Below are 14,882 nucleotides of genomic sequence, written 5' to 3'. Positions count from 1 at the left end.
GCCAGGGATCGAACCTGCAACCTCATGGTTCCTAGTCGGATTCGTTAACCACTGTGCCATAACGGGAACTCCTGGAATTTTTATTCTTTTGTAATTCACTACATGGCAACTTGAGAACTAGGGGATCGTTCACCCTAAGAGCCACTGGGCACAAAAGAATCAAGCAGAAGTCTGTGGGAGGTAATGAGCTAGTAGGCTGTCCACACCTTAGGTTTCTGAGACAGAGTAGTTCCAGGTAGCAGTTCCAGGTAGCAGTAAGACAGAGTAGTTCCAGGACGTGGCCATGGAAATGGGTGGCTGTGGTCAGTTGGAGGTGATGTCCGGGGCTGAGAGGCTAGGGTGTTGTTTTAATCATCCCTGTGGACACTGATGGGACCCAGGATGGCCCTGGACTCGGGTGCCAGGAAGCCAAGGACAAATCTAGCATGCGAGGATGATGATCTTTGCAGCAGGCATGGGAAGCCTTGGGCTGGATTTCCAGGCTGCACTAAGTCCATCTGGGCTCTGAGTGGGCTGTGATTCCAGAAATGAGGACAGTATATGCTGCAGCTGGGTTTCATCAATTTCATGTTGGCTTCACCATGTCTAAACCAAAGCTGAATTTATTACGGAGTGAGTCTACACTCGCTCCTACGAAGATCGCTTGGTTGTGGTTCCACTTTGATCTCCCTGCTCTAGGTGAGCAAGAGCAATGGAGGCTACGGTCACTGGTTCATGGTCTCAAGATGGGCCTTTAATAGAAAAGAAAATCTGAGGAGTTCCCGTTCCTGTGCAGTGGAAATGAATCCAACTAGTAACCATGAGGTTGTGGGTTCGATCCCTGGCCTCACTCAGTGGGTTAAGGATCCGATGTTGCCATGAGCTGTGGTGTAGGTTACAGAGGTGGCTCGGATCTGGCGTGGCGGTGGCTGTGGTGTAGGCCGGCACCTGTAGCTCCAATTCAGTCCCTAGCCTGGGAACCTCCATATGTTGCAGGTGCGGCTCTAAAAAGCAAAAAAAAAAAAAAAAAAATTAAAAAATTAAAACAAGAAAAGAAAATTGAGAATTCCAATTCCAAATCTCATCCAGTGAGGGGAAATTACTGGGTAGCTTTCTAGCAGATATGGATAAAAGTAGAGAGAAACTCCTTTGGGGTTGTGTTGTAGGATAAAAGTTTTTCTCTCTTCATTTTGAAAGGAGTGGCCTCAGACTCATCAAGCCTCTATCTCGTACACGGGACCTGCAGAGAGACCTCCCAGTGGGGCAGAAGAGACCCCTCCACGGCCCTCTTTGTACAGGAGGATATTACGAAGGCTCGCGTCCTACTGGGCACAGCCACAGGATGGTGAGTTGCGTGGGGACTGAAGATTGGAAAGCCCTGGTCAGTTCAGGACCGCCTAAAGCAGCCCCACATCGGAGTTAGACCCTTCTAGAGCAGGAGAAGCCTTTCCAGGATCACTGGATTCAGTCTTCAGTGTGCACAGCGCAGAGCCCAGTCGGCACCAACAATGTCGCGTGTCACTTGTGACTCACAGGGGCTCCCTCTTCCTGTCACTGACCTTTATGTTATTGTGGCGGCTTCTGTAGGGGTATCTCAGGCATAGAGATTTGATTTTGAGCCTGGCTCTTTGTTCTGTGCCTAAGAAGTATGAGATAAAGAAAATGAAGGTGGGGAATCAGCAGACAGGCCTGGGAAGCCAAGCTGAGCAGCTGGCAGCTGGCCGTTGGTGGTAGTGCTGAAATGTTCATAGAAGAAACTGACCTGTATCTAATACATTCACAGCCCTTTCCCCAGAGGTGAGCTCAGAGGTCTGGAAAGAAGTGCAGCTGTCCACCCTTGAACTGTCCATCACCACCCGGAACAGTCAGCTTGACCTGACAGTAAGTGTGCTTTTAAAATTAAAAAAAAAAAAAAAAATTAGAAAAGCATTTGGTTTCTGGGAAAAGTGACAAAGGCTACTCGCTCTTCTGCTAACGTGGTGTCTTTATTTTTACCCTGTGGGGGCAGAGAGGAAAGGACGGGGAGTAAGAGGATGTGGTGTTTCTTTGAGGATTAATAGCAACGATGTAGAGTGAAGTGGCTTAGAAACTCAGGGGCCCTGGTCTGGACATTGTGTAATGACAGTCACCAAGCTTTCTGCCTTTGGAGAACTGAGGGCAAAAGGCCTTAAGAAATGCAGTTAGCCTATTCCCGTTTGTCACAGGAATATAAAATTAAAATTATTTCTGTGACTGTATGATACCTGTAGATTTAGGTCTCCAGGAGAAAAAAGATGTGTACGCACAGACATCTATATTTACCTATTATTTTGAGTCCAGTCTATTGATAGGCACTGCCTAGTGTGGAGGCTCTAGCCACATCCAGCTATTTAAATGTAGTTAGAAATAAAATTCAGGAGTTCCCGTCGTGGCGCAGTGGTTAACGAATCCGACTAGGAACCATGAGGTTGCGGGTTCGGTCCCTGCCCTTGCTCAGTGGGTTAACGATCCGGCGTTGCCGTGAGCTGTGGTGTAGGTTGCAGACGCAGCTCGGATCCCGCGTTGCTGTGGCTCTGGTGTAGGCCAGGGGCTACAGCTCCGATTCAACCCCTAGCCTGGGAACCTCCATATGCCGAGGGAGCGGCCCAAGAAATAGCAACAATAACAACAACAACAACAACAACAACAAAAAGACAAAAGACAAAAGACAAAAAAAAAAAAAAAAAGAAATAAAATTCAAAACTAATTTCTTCTGCCACATTTCAAGTGCTTAATAGCCATAAGTGGCTAGTAGCTACCATCTTGGAAAGCACAAATATAAAACATTTCCATTAGTGTAGAAAGTTTTACAGGGTGGTACTGTATAGACAATATGCTAAATTTTTTTTGAAATACAGTAGAGGTTGGCAGACTGATCTGCTACCTGTTTTAGTATAGCCTGCAAGCTCAAAATTGATTTTTATTTTTTAAATGGTTGGAAGAAAGTCCAAAGAAGAATTTTATTTCGTGATATGTGAAGAGTGGATGAAATTCAAGTTGCAGCATCCACCGATGGTGTTTTATTGGAACATAGCCATATTCATCCACATGCATGTTGTCTTTGACCACTTTTGTGCCTCAGTGGCAGAGCTCAGTAGTTGTAGCAGACACTGAATGGCCCCAAAGCCTAAAACATTTGCCATCTGGCCATTCGCTGTAAGGGTTTACTGACCCTTGGTCTAGAGAAAACCTTAGTAGTTGCTCTTAACGAGAATGCCAATAGAAAAGTTATCCCTGCCAGTGTTGCTGTGAGCGGTGGTGTAGGTCGCAGATGAGGCTCGAATTCCCACATTGCTTTGGCTGTGGCTTTAGGCCGGCAGCTGCAGCTCTGATTTGACCCCTCGCCTGGGAACTTCCATATGCTGCAGGTGTGGCCCTGAAAAAAAAGTGTAATAGACTTGTGGTTTAGCATTTCAGCTTCTTTTTATTGTTGCCAAGTTAATTGAGCTTCTTGAAATTATTTTCCTGTTAAGATAACATACTTATACCAGGTGTAATTTGTGTCTACCTTTTACATTGTATTGAGTGAAAACACAGGTTCTCTAGGATGACCTGTTCAGTGTCTGTATTCGTAAGCAGTGTAGTTAACTCTATATTGGTATTTGAACTCATCAAAGTAAAATTCATTATTTAAAAAAAAATTATCCTTAACCATAGACCAATTAACTATGTTCAGCTTTTATGTAAATTAAAGTAGTATGTTCAGAATTGACCTGGCCAGTCTGAAAATTGGCACCTGCCATTGCATGTATGGCTGCAATAGGAAGAATGAGGGAGAAAATGTAGTGAGACGTTTGACTCCAATATTACTATTCAGAGTGTTGGGTTGCTTTCAAATTATACGCATAATGCATGTCCATTATATAACAGTTGGATAACACAGCTCTTTTCACCTTCTAAATTAATTCCGGTTGGAATAAAAGGTTCCGTGTAAGAAAATAATACTGTTACAGCACTAGAGCGAACCTTAAGTGATTATCAGTATAAGCTTGGGGAGGACAAGGCCTTTCAACATCATATTGCTGCATTTGTCTACTTAGAATAAAAAGGAAACTATAAGCAATTTTTTAATGAAAAATTGGGAAGCCTTTTAGGATGTGATAGACCAGGAGTTAAAATCTTCCTTTATAATAAATTCCTAGGATTGTCAATAAGAAACAGGCAAAGGACAAATATAAACAGGCAAAGGGCAAAAAGAGAAATTCACAAAAGACATAAATATGAAAAAAAATAGCTTATATTTACTGCCTGCTAAGCGCTGTCCTAAGGATTTTACGTAGTATCAGCTCCTGTACTCCTCGTGACTACACTGTCGGGTAGATGTAACTTCTCGCTGCATTTCGTAGGTAAGGAAACAGAAGGAGTGCTCAGTATCAAAGAAGTACAGATGAAAGCAGCGCATAGTGAACTGTCCTAGGTGGAAACGGATGCTGGGGTTCAGGGTTGGTGTGGGTGGGGAAATGAGGGGAAAAGACGTCCTTTCCCCGTGGCATTTTAGCATCTCCATGAGGCATTTGAAATATAAGCATGCCTTTGGCCCTTTTAAGCATATTTCTAGAAATTTATCCTATAGAAATAATCAGATGAATACATAAAGAGTCCCTTACTTCTTACACAATGGAATTCTGAAAATGTGGGTGAAAGGAATGTATTAAGGTTAAAAAAAAAAATAAAGATTCCATTAAAAAGAGGAGTTTTAAAAAGAAAGATAAAATTTCTAATTACACACTTCCTTTATACCCAGGATCTGATGATATGTATTTCCAACGTTTTGTTCATGTTCTTTCACCTTGTTCTTTGCACTGATGATTGAATACCAATGAATGGATTGAGTTCAGTGAGTCTGTGATTGTGGCTCTCGATTAGCCACATTCGCAGTGATGAGAGCTTTTTATCTTTGTGCCCGTTATAAAAGTATATGATCCTGTGCTGCTTATCACTAGCAGCAGCAATTCATTTTCTTTCTTTCCAAGCCTCTTTGTAAAAATAAAAGCAAATGCAATAAAATATTCAAAGACAATGAAGCTGCCATGTAACAGCTCAAAATGTTCATTGATCATTTTAAAAAAAGGTCCATTCAGAGTCTGAAAGAGGCTTTCAGGGTGTGGAATGTGTGGAAATTAGGATCTCTTGTAGAGCTATGTTCACTGTATTTATAATAGCAAAAAACATGAACCAAACAGATCAAGCAGCTGATTAAATACATTTTGGTTACATGTATTTAAAATGTGTTCTCTGTATTTGTATGAAAAGCCAGGTTAAAATGATCTCATCAAATGATTCCACATTTATTTTAAAAAGGAATACTCCCACCCTATAATTAAGTTTTGTGAATGATGGAGGTAAGGCTCCAATTTTAATTCTTTCCATATAGAAAGAGAGTTGTCCATGCACCATTTATTGACATGCCCAAGAGTTCCTGTCATGGCTCAGTGGAAATAAACCTGACTAGTATCCATGAGGATGTAGGTTTGATCCTTGGCATCGCTTAATGGGTTAAGGATCTGGTGTTGCTATGGGCTGTGGCGTAGGTCACTGACGTGGCTTGGATCCCGTGTTGCTGTGGCTGTGGTGTAGGCCAGTGGCAACTACCGTTCCAATTCGATCCCTAGCCTGGGAACTTCCATATGCCATAGGTGCGGCCCTAAAAAACCAAAATTAAAAAAAAAAAAGAAATGGCCATCTCCCCATCCCACTGAATTGCAGTAAATCTCTGTCATGCATCAAGTATCTGTATACTAGGTGTTTCTAGTCTATTCTTTTGCTCTATTTTTCCCTGCTTGTACAAGTACTATGCTTCTCTTAATTATTACAATTGTATAATATACCCTTCTGTGTTTTTCTTAAAGAATCTGTTGGCTATTCCTGGCTCTGTGATTCTGTAAATTCTTTGGAATGTTTTTATTAAGTTCCACACAAGAATCTATTAGAATATCAATCAGGATTACATTGAACCTGTAAATCAGTTGGAGGAGAGATGACATTTCTGCTATATTGACTCTTATATGAACACAGTGTATCTCCTCATTAATTCGGGTTTTTAATGTCTTTCAGTGGAGTTTCATAATTTTCTCTGGAACATTTTGTCCTTTGCTGAGTAGATTCCTGGTTATCTTAATTTTTGATACTATTGTAAATTGCATCTCTTAAAATGTCTTTTTTTTTTTTGGTCTTTTGTCTTTTTAGGGCCGCACAGTGGCATATGGAAGTTCCCAGGCTAGGGGTCGAGTTGGAGCTGTTGATGCCAGCCTACACCACAGCCACAGCAACACGGGATCCGAGCCATGTCTGCGACCTACACCCCAGCTCACGGCAACGCCGGATCCTTAACCCACTGAACTAGGCCAGGGATCAAACCCACAACCTCATGATTCCTAGTCAGATTTGTTTCCACTGTGCCAAGATGGGAACTCCAAAATGTCCTTTTTAACTATCTGATTTAGTAGGTGGACACATCATTGATTTTTTTATATTGATGCTGCATCAGCAACCTAACTAAATTCTTATTATGTTGTTTATCATAATTCTTATTATCTCGTTGGATCCCTTTGGATTTGTGATATTCAGTCTTATCAACTGCAAATAGTGCAGTTGATATGTTTTTTTTTCCTTTCAAATTCTTAACCTTCTAATCTTTTGTCTTATCACATTGGCTAGGATCTCAGAACAGTGTTGAACAGAAGTCCTGATGGCAGAGTCCCTGGCTTATTCCTGATTTAGAAATGCTTCATTCTTGAATTGGATGGGTTTTTTGCAGATACCTTTTATCAGATGAAGCAAGTTCCCTTCCATTCCTATCCTAGTTCTGCTGAGAGTTTTTATCACGAGTATATATTTAGTGTTATCAAGGGCCTTTCCAGCAATGGTGGAGGTAAGGTTTTTCTCATTCAATCTGTCATTGTAGTAGGTACACTGACCTTTACCCTTGTTCTCTTTACAAAAGTCAAACCCTAGACCTCTCTGTCTGTCTGCTTATCCCCCTTGATGTCTAATAGACATTTCAGTCTTGGTGTGTCCAAAACTGAGCCCCTGATCTTCCCTGCCACCCCTTGAAAGCTGCCTCATCCTCAGTGTTCCTCCACTGTGGTTCATTGTAACTCCATTCTTTTCATTGTTCAGGGCAAACATCTTGGAGCCTTTTTTTTTTTTTTTTTTTTTTTTTTTTTTTTAAGGACCACACCCACAGCATATGGAAATTCCCAGGCGAGGGGTTGAATTGGAGCTGCAGGCTAAACCACAGCCACAGCATCGCCAGATCTGAGGCACATCTGCAACCTACACCACAGCTCATGGCAACACCAGATCCTTAACCTACTGAGTGAGGCCAGGGATTGAATCCACGTCCTCATGGATTCATTTGGATTCATTTCTGCTGAGCCACGACGGGAACTCCTTGGAGCCACTCTTGACTACTCTTTCTCCTCACATGTCCTCTCTGAGGAAGCCCTGGTGGCTTCACTTTGGGTGTCTGATCCCAGCCACCATTGTCTTTTAGCCGGATTTTGTAATAGGCTCCTAAGTGGTCTCCCTGCCCTCTTCCCTTTTCATTCTCCTCCAGAAAGACCCTAATAAAACAAAGCCCTATCACGTTTCTCTGCTTAGAACCTTCCCGTGGCTCCTTGATTCACACAGCCTAACAGCCGGCTTCCTTGTAAGGGCTGGACAAGGCCCTACTGCCCTGGCACCCCCTTCTCTGATGTCACCTCCTCCCGTCCCCTTTCCTCACTCTGCTCCAGCCATCCTGGCCTCCGTGCTGTCCTTTCCCATGTCAGGCCTGCTCCCACCCGTGGCCCATACCTAGACAGTGCCCTCTGAGTAGATGGCTCTACCTTCTGCTGGTGGTTCTCAAACTGTGGTCCTTCGAGCAGCAGCAGCAGCAGCAGCAGCAGCAGCAGCATCATCACCACCACCACCACCACTTGGGCACTTGGTAGAAATGAAAATTCTTGGGACTCAGCCCCGATCTACTGAACTGTAAGCTCTGAGAATGGGGCCAGAGGCTGAGCTTTAACAGGCCCTCCCAGCGGTCGTTGCTCAAGTTTGCCCTGGAATTCCATATTACTAATTCCCTCACCTTCAGGTGTCTGCCCAGAGGGCACCCTGTCAATGAGGCCCACATGGACCCCTCTTTAAAAATGCCACCACTGTCACCTGCTGTGCCTTGTGCTAGTTCCTTCATCTCATTTTCATAATCAACTCTAATAATACTACTAACCTCTAGAATTCCCTGTTTGTTAACACACTCTACATCTTACTTTTATTATATAGATACACCTGAACCTATTTCAGCTTATCTACACTGTATGGTTATGGGTGTGTGTGTTTGATCCCTTCCAGTCTCTCCAGTAGAATGTGAGTTCTTTGTAGGCATACATTTTTGGGTTTTGTGGTCCATTGACACAACCCTAGCACGTAGAAGAGTTGAGGGTATGTAGGTGACAGTAAGTCTAATAAAAGCCAAACTTATTTTTTTTTCTTTTTTTTTTTATTACTCAAATGAATTTATCACATCTGTAGTTGTATAATGATCATAACAATCTGATTTCACAAGATTTCTATCCCACAGCCCAAGCACATCCCCCCACCCCCCAAACTGTCTCCTCCGGAGACCATAAGTTTTTCAATGTCTGTGAGTCAGCATCTGTTCTGCAAAGAAGTTCCATCTGTCCTTTTTTCAGATTCCACATGTGAGTGAAAGCATTTGATGTTGGTGTCTCATTGCATGGCTGACTTCACTTAGCGTGATAGTTTCTAGGTCCATCCATGTTGCAGAAAATGCTGGTATTTCGTTCTTTTTGATGGCTGAGTAATATTCCATTGTGTATATGTACCACATCTTCTGGATCTACTCCTCTGTCAATGGACATTTAGGTTGTTTCCATGTTTTGGCTATTGTAAATAGTGCTGCAATGAACATTGGAGTACATGTGTCTCTGCGAGTCGTGGTTTTCTCTGGATAGATGCCCAGGAGTGGGATTGCTGGATCAAATGTTGGTTCTATGTTTAGTTTTCTGAGGAATCTCCATACTGCTTTCCACAGTGGTTGCACCAATTTACAATCCCACCAACAGTGTACAAGGGTTCCTTTTTCTCCACACCCTCTCTAGCACTTATTTTTTGTAGACTTTTGGATGATGGCCATTCTGGCTGGTATAAGGTGGTACCTCATAGTGGTTTTGATTTGCATTTCTCTAATAATGAGTTATGCTGAACATCTTTTCATGTGTTTCTCGGCCATCTGTATGTCTTCTTTGGAGAATTGTCTGTTTAGATCTTCCGCCCATTTTTTGATGGGGTTGTTTGTTTTTTTTGGTATGCAGCTGCAAAAGTTGTTTATAAATTTTGGAGATGAATCCCTTGTCAGTCGATTCATTTGCAAAGATTTTCTCCCATTCTGTGGGTTGTCTTTTTGTGTTGTTTAGGGTTTCCTTTGCTGTGCAGAAACTTTGAAGTTTGATTAGGTCCCATTTGTTTATTTTTGTTTTTATTGTCAATACTCTGAGAGGTGGATCTGAGAAGATGTTGCTGTTGTTTATGTCAGAGAGTGTTTGGCCTATGTTTTCCTCTAGGAGTTTGATATTGTCTGGTCTTCTATCTAGGTCTTTAATCCATTTGGAGTTTATTTTTGTGTATGGTGTCAGGGAGTGTTCTAATTTCATTCTTTTCCATGTGGCTGTCCAGTTTTCTCAGCACCACTTATTGAACAAGCTGTCCTTTCTCCATTGTATAGTCTTGCTTCCTTTGTCTAGATTAGTTGGCTGTAAGTGCATGGATTTAATTCTGGGCTTTCTATCCTGTTCCACTGATCTATATGTCTGTCTTTGTGCCAGTACCATGCAGTTTTGATGACTGTTGCTTCGTAGTATAGTCTGAAGTCCGGGAGCCTGATTCCTCCAGCTCCATTTTTCTTTTTCAGGATGTCTTTGGCTATTCTGGGTCTTTTGTACTTCCAAACAAACTTTAAAATATTTTGTTCAAGTTCTGTGAAAAATGTCCTTGGTAATTTGATAAGGATTGCATTGAATCTGTAGATTGCCTTGGGTAGTATAGTCATTTTGATAATATTAACTCTTCCAATCCACGAGCATGGTATATCTTTCCATCTATTTGTGTCATCTTTGATTTCTTTCATCAGTGGCTTGTAGTTTTCAGAGTACAGGTCTTTTGTTTCTTTAGGTAGGCTTACTCCTAGGTATTTTATTCTTTTGGATGTGATGGTAAACGGGATTGCTTCCCTAATTTCCTTTTCTGCTTTTTCACTGTTAGTATATAGAAACGCTATCGATTTCTATGTATTGATTTTGTATCCTGCAACTTTGCCAAATTCGTGGATAAGCTCTAACAGTTTTCTGGTAGAGTCTTTAGGATTCTCTAGGTATAGTATCATGTCATCTGCAAATAGCGACAGTTTTACTTCCTTTCCAATTTGGATTCCTTTTATTTCTTTTACTTTTTTTTTAAAAAAAAATATTTTTTGTCTTTCTTTTTAGGGCTGCATCTGCGGCATATGGAGGTTTCCAGGTTAGGGGTCTAGTCAGAGCTGTAGCCACTGGCCTACACCACAGCCACAGCAACGTGGGATCTCAGACGCATCTGCGACCAACACCTCAGCTCACGGCAACGCCGGATCCTTAACCCACCTAGTGAGGCCAGGGATCGAACCTGCGTCTTCATGGATACCAGTCACGTTTGTTAACCACTGAGCCACAACGGGAATTCCAATAAAAGCTAAACTTAGAGCAGAGTTTTGTTTGTAATTCCTAGTTGAGATGTAAAGCTGTGCTTTCGTAGTGCCCTTTCATCTTAGGCAAAAGCTGTCAGCTCTCAGAGGCCTGGGGATGATCCTGGGGCTACAGGTTTTGAACCTGTCTGGAAAGAAACAAACCTCTATTTGAAGCAGACACAGAAGTGTTGGGGTCGATTTGCAGAGAGCCAGCTTTGTCTTGCTGGCCACTGACTGGTAGTAAATGGGGCCGGTGGGGGATGCGGGGTGGCAAAAGAACCAAGTCTGTTTTTATAGCCACTTCCTTGTAGCTCAGTTCTTCCAGATCATTCCATGGCTAGGACTGGAAAGTTGTAAACGCTGCCCTGGCATAAATGGACTGCAGCTCTCTCCTCCGGTCACCTACCAGGTTTGCATGTGGAGCACTGAAACCAACACAGACACTGGGGGGCTCCCCTCCCAGCAGCTGACCCCACAGGCGACACAGGTGTACAGAGAGGATGGAGGCTTGCTGGGATAGAGGGGCTGAAAGTGTGGCCCCTCTAAAGGGAGGGGACTGCAGAGATTATAAAGCTGTGACTATTAGAGTGACAGAACTTGACAATTCTCCAAACCTGAGCTTTTACCCAGCTTCCATATACAGTTAAAACAACCAAGCAAACAGGCAATGGAGTGGAATATTATGGTATATAAATTATGCCTCAATGAAGGTCTTACTATAAAAACAGAAAAGACTGAAAATACATTCAGGGTTAAGTCAGTGAAAGTCAAGTCCCCTCTATAACACACAGATCCGACTACGAACCACCAAGGCTATAGGAGGGCAGCAGGCTGCTGTAGCCAGAATTTGGAGCACTAACGTCAGTCCTCCTGACCTTTTTAGAGCAAAGAAGACTTTATGAACATCTGCATGGAACCCAACACCATCAGCAAAGGAGACTTCATAATGCTAGGGTAAGTGGATGGGGATTTGCAGGCAGGGAGGCGCAGACTTCACCAATCTGAGTGCCCCTGAGGCTGAAGACAGATCCAGCGGTCTGGCCTGGGACCCGGAGCGTGCCGTGTTCATTTGGGATGACGAGCACAGCGTCCCTCTCCCACGCTGGCCTTCCCCGTTCAGTGTAGCCGGATCAGGGAACGGGAGCAACCCTTGTCTTTGGACTGAAGTGACAGATTCCAGTGCAGCACAGTATAGGGCCCGGGATTGTGGCTTCAGGGTCAGAACTACTGGATACAAACCTTGCTTTTTGCCATTTACTGGCCTTGTGACTTGGACAAATCCTTTGCGTTCTCTGAATCCTTTGCCCTGTGCACAGAATGGGATGATTGATAGAATCTCCTCTATCTCAGGACTGTTTCTGAGCCTCAGATGAGGGACTGTGGGGCAACAGCCTTTTTCCGTGTGAAGCACTTGACAGCATCCATTAGGATTCATGTCCGCCCACCTCGCCTCTTCCCCAGGCGTGAATGAGAAGCCTGAAAAGTGTCGAGCACCTTGGACACTTTCCAGGCTTTTTTCCCTTTTCCACTACAGAATACCCTTCCAAGTCCTGTCTGATTTGTTCAGCCGTACCTCTGCCAGAGTTTTATTGGTTAAGAATGCTCTCAGCCCTCCACCAGCCCTCAAAGCTTCGGAGGAGGCTGCGTGTTGCCATGCCGACTGGGAATCTGCGCCGCCGTCCCTTTTCTGAGCTTTGTCTCAGAGCGCCCTCTGGCGCCCATCTAAGAATTTGGCACTTCTGCTGCAGCCGCCGGGTCTCCATGGATACCTCATTCTCTGCACCGGCACCCGCCGCACAATGTCCTTCAGCAGTTGGCGGTGTTCTCGCCTTCGCGATGCTGAGTGGCTGCTTCTGCAGCCGTTGATTTACTTGCTGTATCTACAGTAACAGGAAGAGGAGAAAAGCGTTTCTTCTCCTAGAAAGGGTCCGCAAGCCACACACTCTTAATTGAGAGTCTGGCCAATGGGACCAGCTATATTTGAATCTCCTCCATAATACGGACATCCCCAAACAGGAAAAACCGATTATGTTGCTGAAATCCGATGACGTCATGACGTCCTCCAGAGTTGCTGTCCTCCGCAGCAGCAGCAGCAGCAGCACCGTGATTTCCTTTTGGTCACCACGGGAAGTGAAATCAAGGCATGTCCGTTTCCTCTGGGTAACTGATTAGAACATTGCAAAGCAGCTTTAGAAAACTCGTGAAGTTTCATAGACGAAAGAAGTGCTATTGTCAAGAATGGACTAATTTTCTTGGATTAGCTTTTTTATCCCTTTTCCACTGACCGCGACTTAGCGGCGAAGGTGATAGATGCATGAGATGGAGCGTGTGTGCATGAACAGTCTGATAGTTTTACTCCAAAGCCATTTAGTCAATGTAAAGATGCAGACCATATCAATGTGGAGAATCCTTGTATTTTGGCCTCGCCCAGGTGTGAGGAAGTTCCCCAACCAAGGACGGAACCTGTGCTGCAGCAGTGAACATGCTGGATCCTTAACCACCAGGCCACCAAGGAACTCCTCATTCTGGTTTTTAATTTCGGGATTTTCAAATAGCGCAGGAATTAGGTACACATGGAATTATTTAAAAAGACCAATTCTGGAGTTTTCTGGTGACCTAATGGTTGGTTAAGGATTTGGTGTTGTCGCTACTGTGGCTCAGGTTCAGTCCCTGGCCCAGAACTTTGGCATACCATGGGCACAGCCAAAAAATTAAAATTTAAAATTAAAAAGAATGTAAAATAAAAAGAATAGTTCAGAAAAAAAAATCAGTCTTCATGCACAGTTCTCTACAAAAATAAAAAAACTTCTCAATCTAGGAGTTCCAGTCATGGCATAGCGGAAACGAATCTGACTAGGAACCATGAGGTTTCGGGTTCGATCCCTGGCCTTGCTCAGTGGGTTAAGGATCCAGCGTTGCTGTGGCTGTGGTGTAGGCCAGCAGCTGTAGCTCCAATTCGACCCTAGCCTGGGAACCTCTATATGCTGTGGGTGTGGCCCTAAAAAGCAAAAAACAAAACAAAACAAAAAAACCCTCAATATAGAATATATCATGACGCTAAGCAAGAATTGTTGTGGAGAAATTTATTTACAGAACCCCGAGGTTCAGGAGATCCTGAATCTCCTCAAGAGGCAGAACTTGCTGTGTTCTTGCAAGGGAACGCAGTTGCTGGCACTGGTTTTCAAGCTTGCTTTTTCCTGTACCAACAGAAGCAAGAAGGTGAGGGACCCCAGGCTGCGTGCTGAGGGCACCGAGTGTCTCCCGGCCAGTCGCTGTGCTCTGCTCCTTCCTGAGGTGAGAGGGTCAGCCGTCCCACGGCTTGTGCTGCTTTCCCCGTCTGTCTGCCTTTCTGCTTCTCCCCATCCTTCCTCTCCAGTGACGCACCCTTTGTGAGGTGCCTTGCACGTGCCAAGTGATGGGCCAGGCTCTGGTTTACATTAAGGGAGACTCCCTTAGATTTAGAGCCGGGCTCCTGAAGACCTCAGTGTCGTCCAGCCAAGGGCCTGTGAAGTGAGCCTTAGGTCTCCCGAATGTTGACTGTCTGAATGTCAATTCTGCAAGTGGTTACTGCAACAACACAGAGAACGCTCCAGTTAGGCCATGTTAATAGTGGGGTCTAGCTTCATATTTTTCATAAAGGATCTGGAAGCAGTTTTCAGGATGGCATTAAATTTTTCTGTACTGTGAAAGGCCAAACTTAGTAACCCGTAAGTGGAGAAAAAGTTACTACAGGTGGCCTCTGAAGACTTGTACCTTTTCTGCCACGGTATTCAACAAGGATCATGGGTAAAACAGAAGGTGTCCCCACAGTGGGTGGCACCATAGTTTCAACACAGCAAATGTTGAATTAAATGCACGAATTACAGAGGGTTTCACAGACTCTTATATTTTAAAAATTGATTTTATTGAAGTATAATTGATTTACAGTGTTTTCATTTCTGCTGTACAGCAGTGATTCAGTTATACATGTATATGTATATATATGTATTATATATTCTTTTTCATATTCTTTTCTATTACAGTTTATCATGGGATATTAAATATAATTCCCTATGCTATACAGAAGGACCTTGAGGTTTATTCAATTTATAGTAGTTTGCATCTGCTAATCCCAAACACCCAGTCCATCCCTCCCCCCACCCCATCCCTTTCAGCAACAAGT

At 43.6% G+C, this 14,882-nt stretch overlaps 1 protein-coding gene across 4 annotated transcripts in view; it reads left to right on the top strand.

The window, feature by feature from the left end:
* Positions 1-14,882, top strand: part of AGK (acylglycerol kinase) — a 105,300-nt gene that overhangs the window by 87,667 nt on the left and 2,751 nt on the right. For all 4 annotated transcript variants that reach the window (XM_021078451.1, NM_001143699.1, XM_021078452.1 and 1 more), the window contains 4 exon segments: positions 1,177-1,324; positions 1,763-1,860; positions 11,604-11,674; positions 13,930-14,014. In XM_021078451.1, the coding sequence (XP_020934110.1) occupies positions 1,177-1,324; positions 1,763-1,860; positions 11,604-11,674; positions 13,930-14,014 (402 nt within the window).

This window comes from Sus scrofa, chromosome 18, assembly GCF_000003025.6.
Source record: "Sus scrofa isolate TJ Tabasco breed Duroc chromosome 18, Sscrofa11.1, whole genome shotgun sequence".
In the NCBI taxonomy this organism is placed as follows: domain Eukaryota; kingdom Metazoa; phylum Chordata; class Mammalia; order Artiodactyla; family Suidae; genus Sus; species Sus scrofa.
This window is presented reverse-complemented; position numbering and strand designations above follow the sequence as displayed.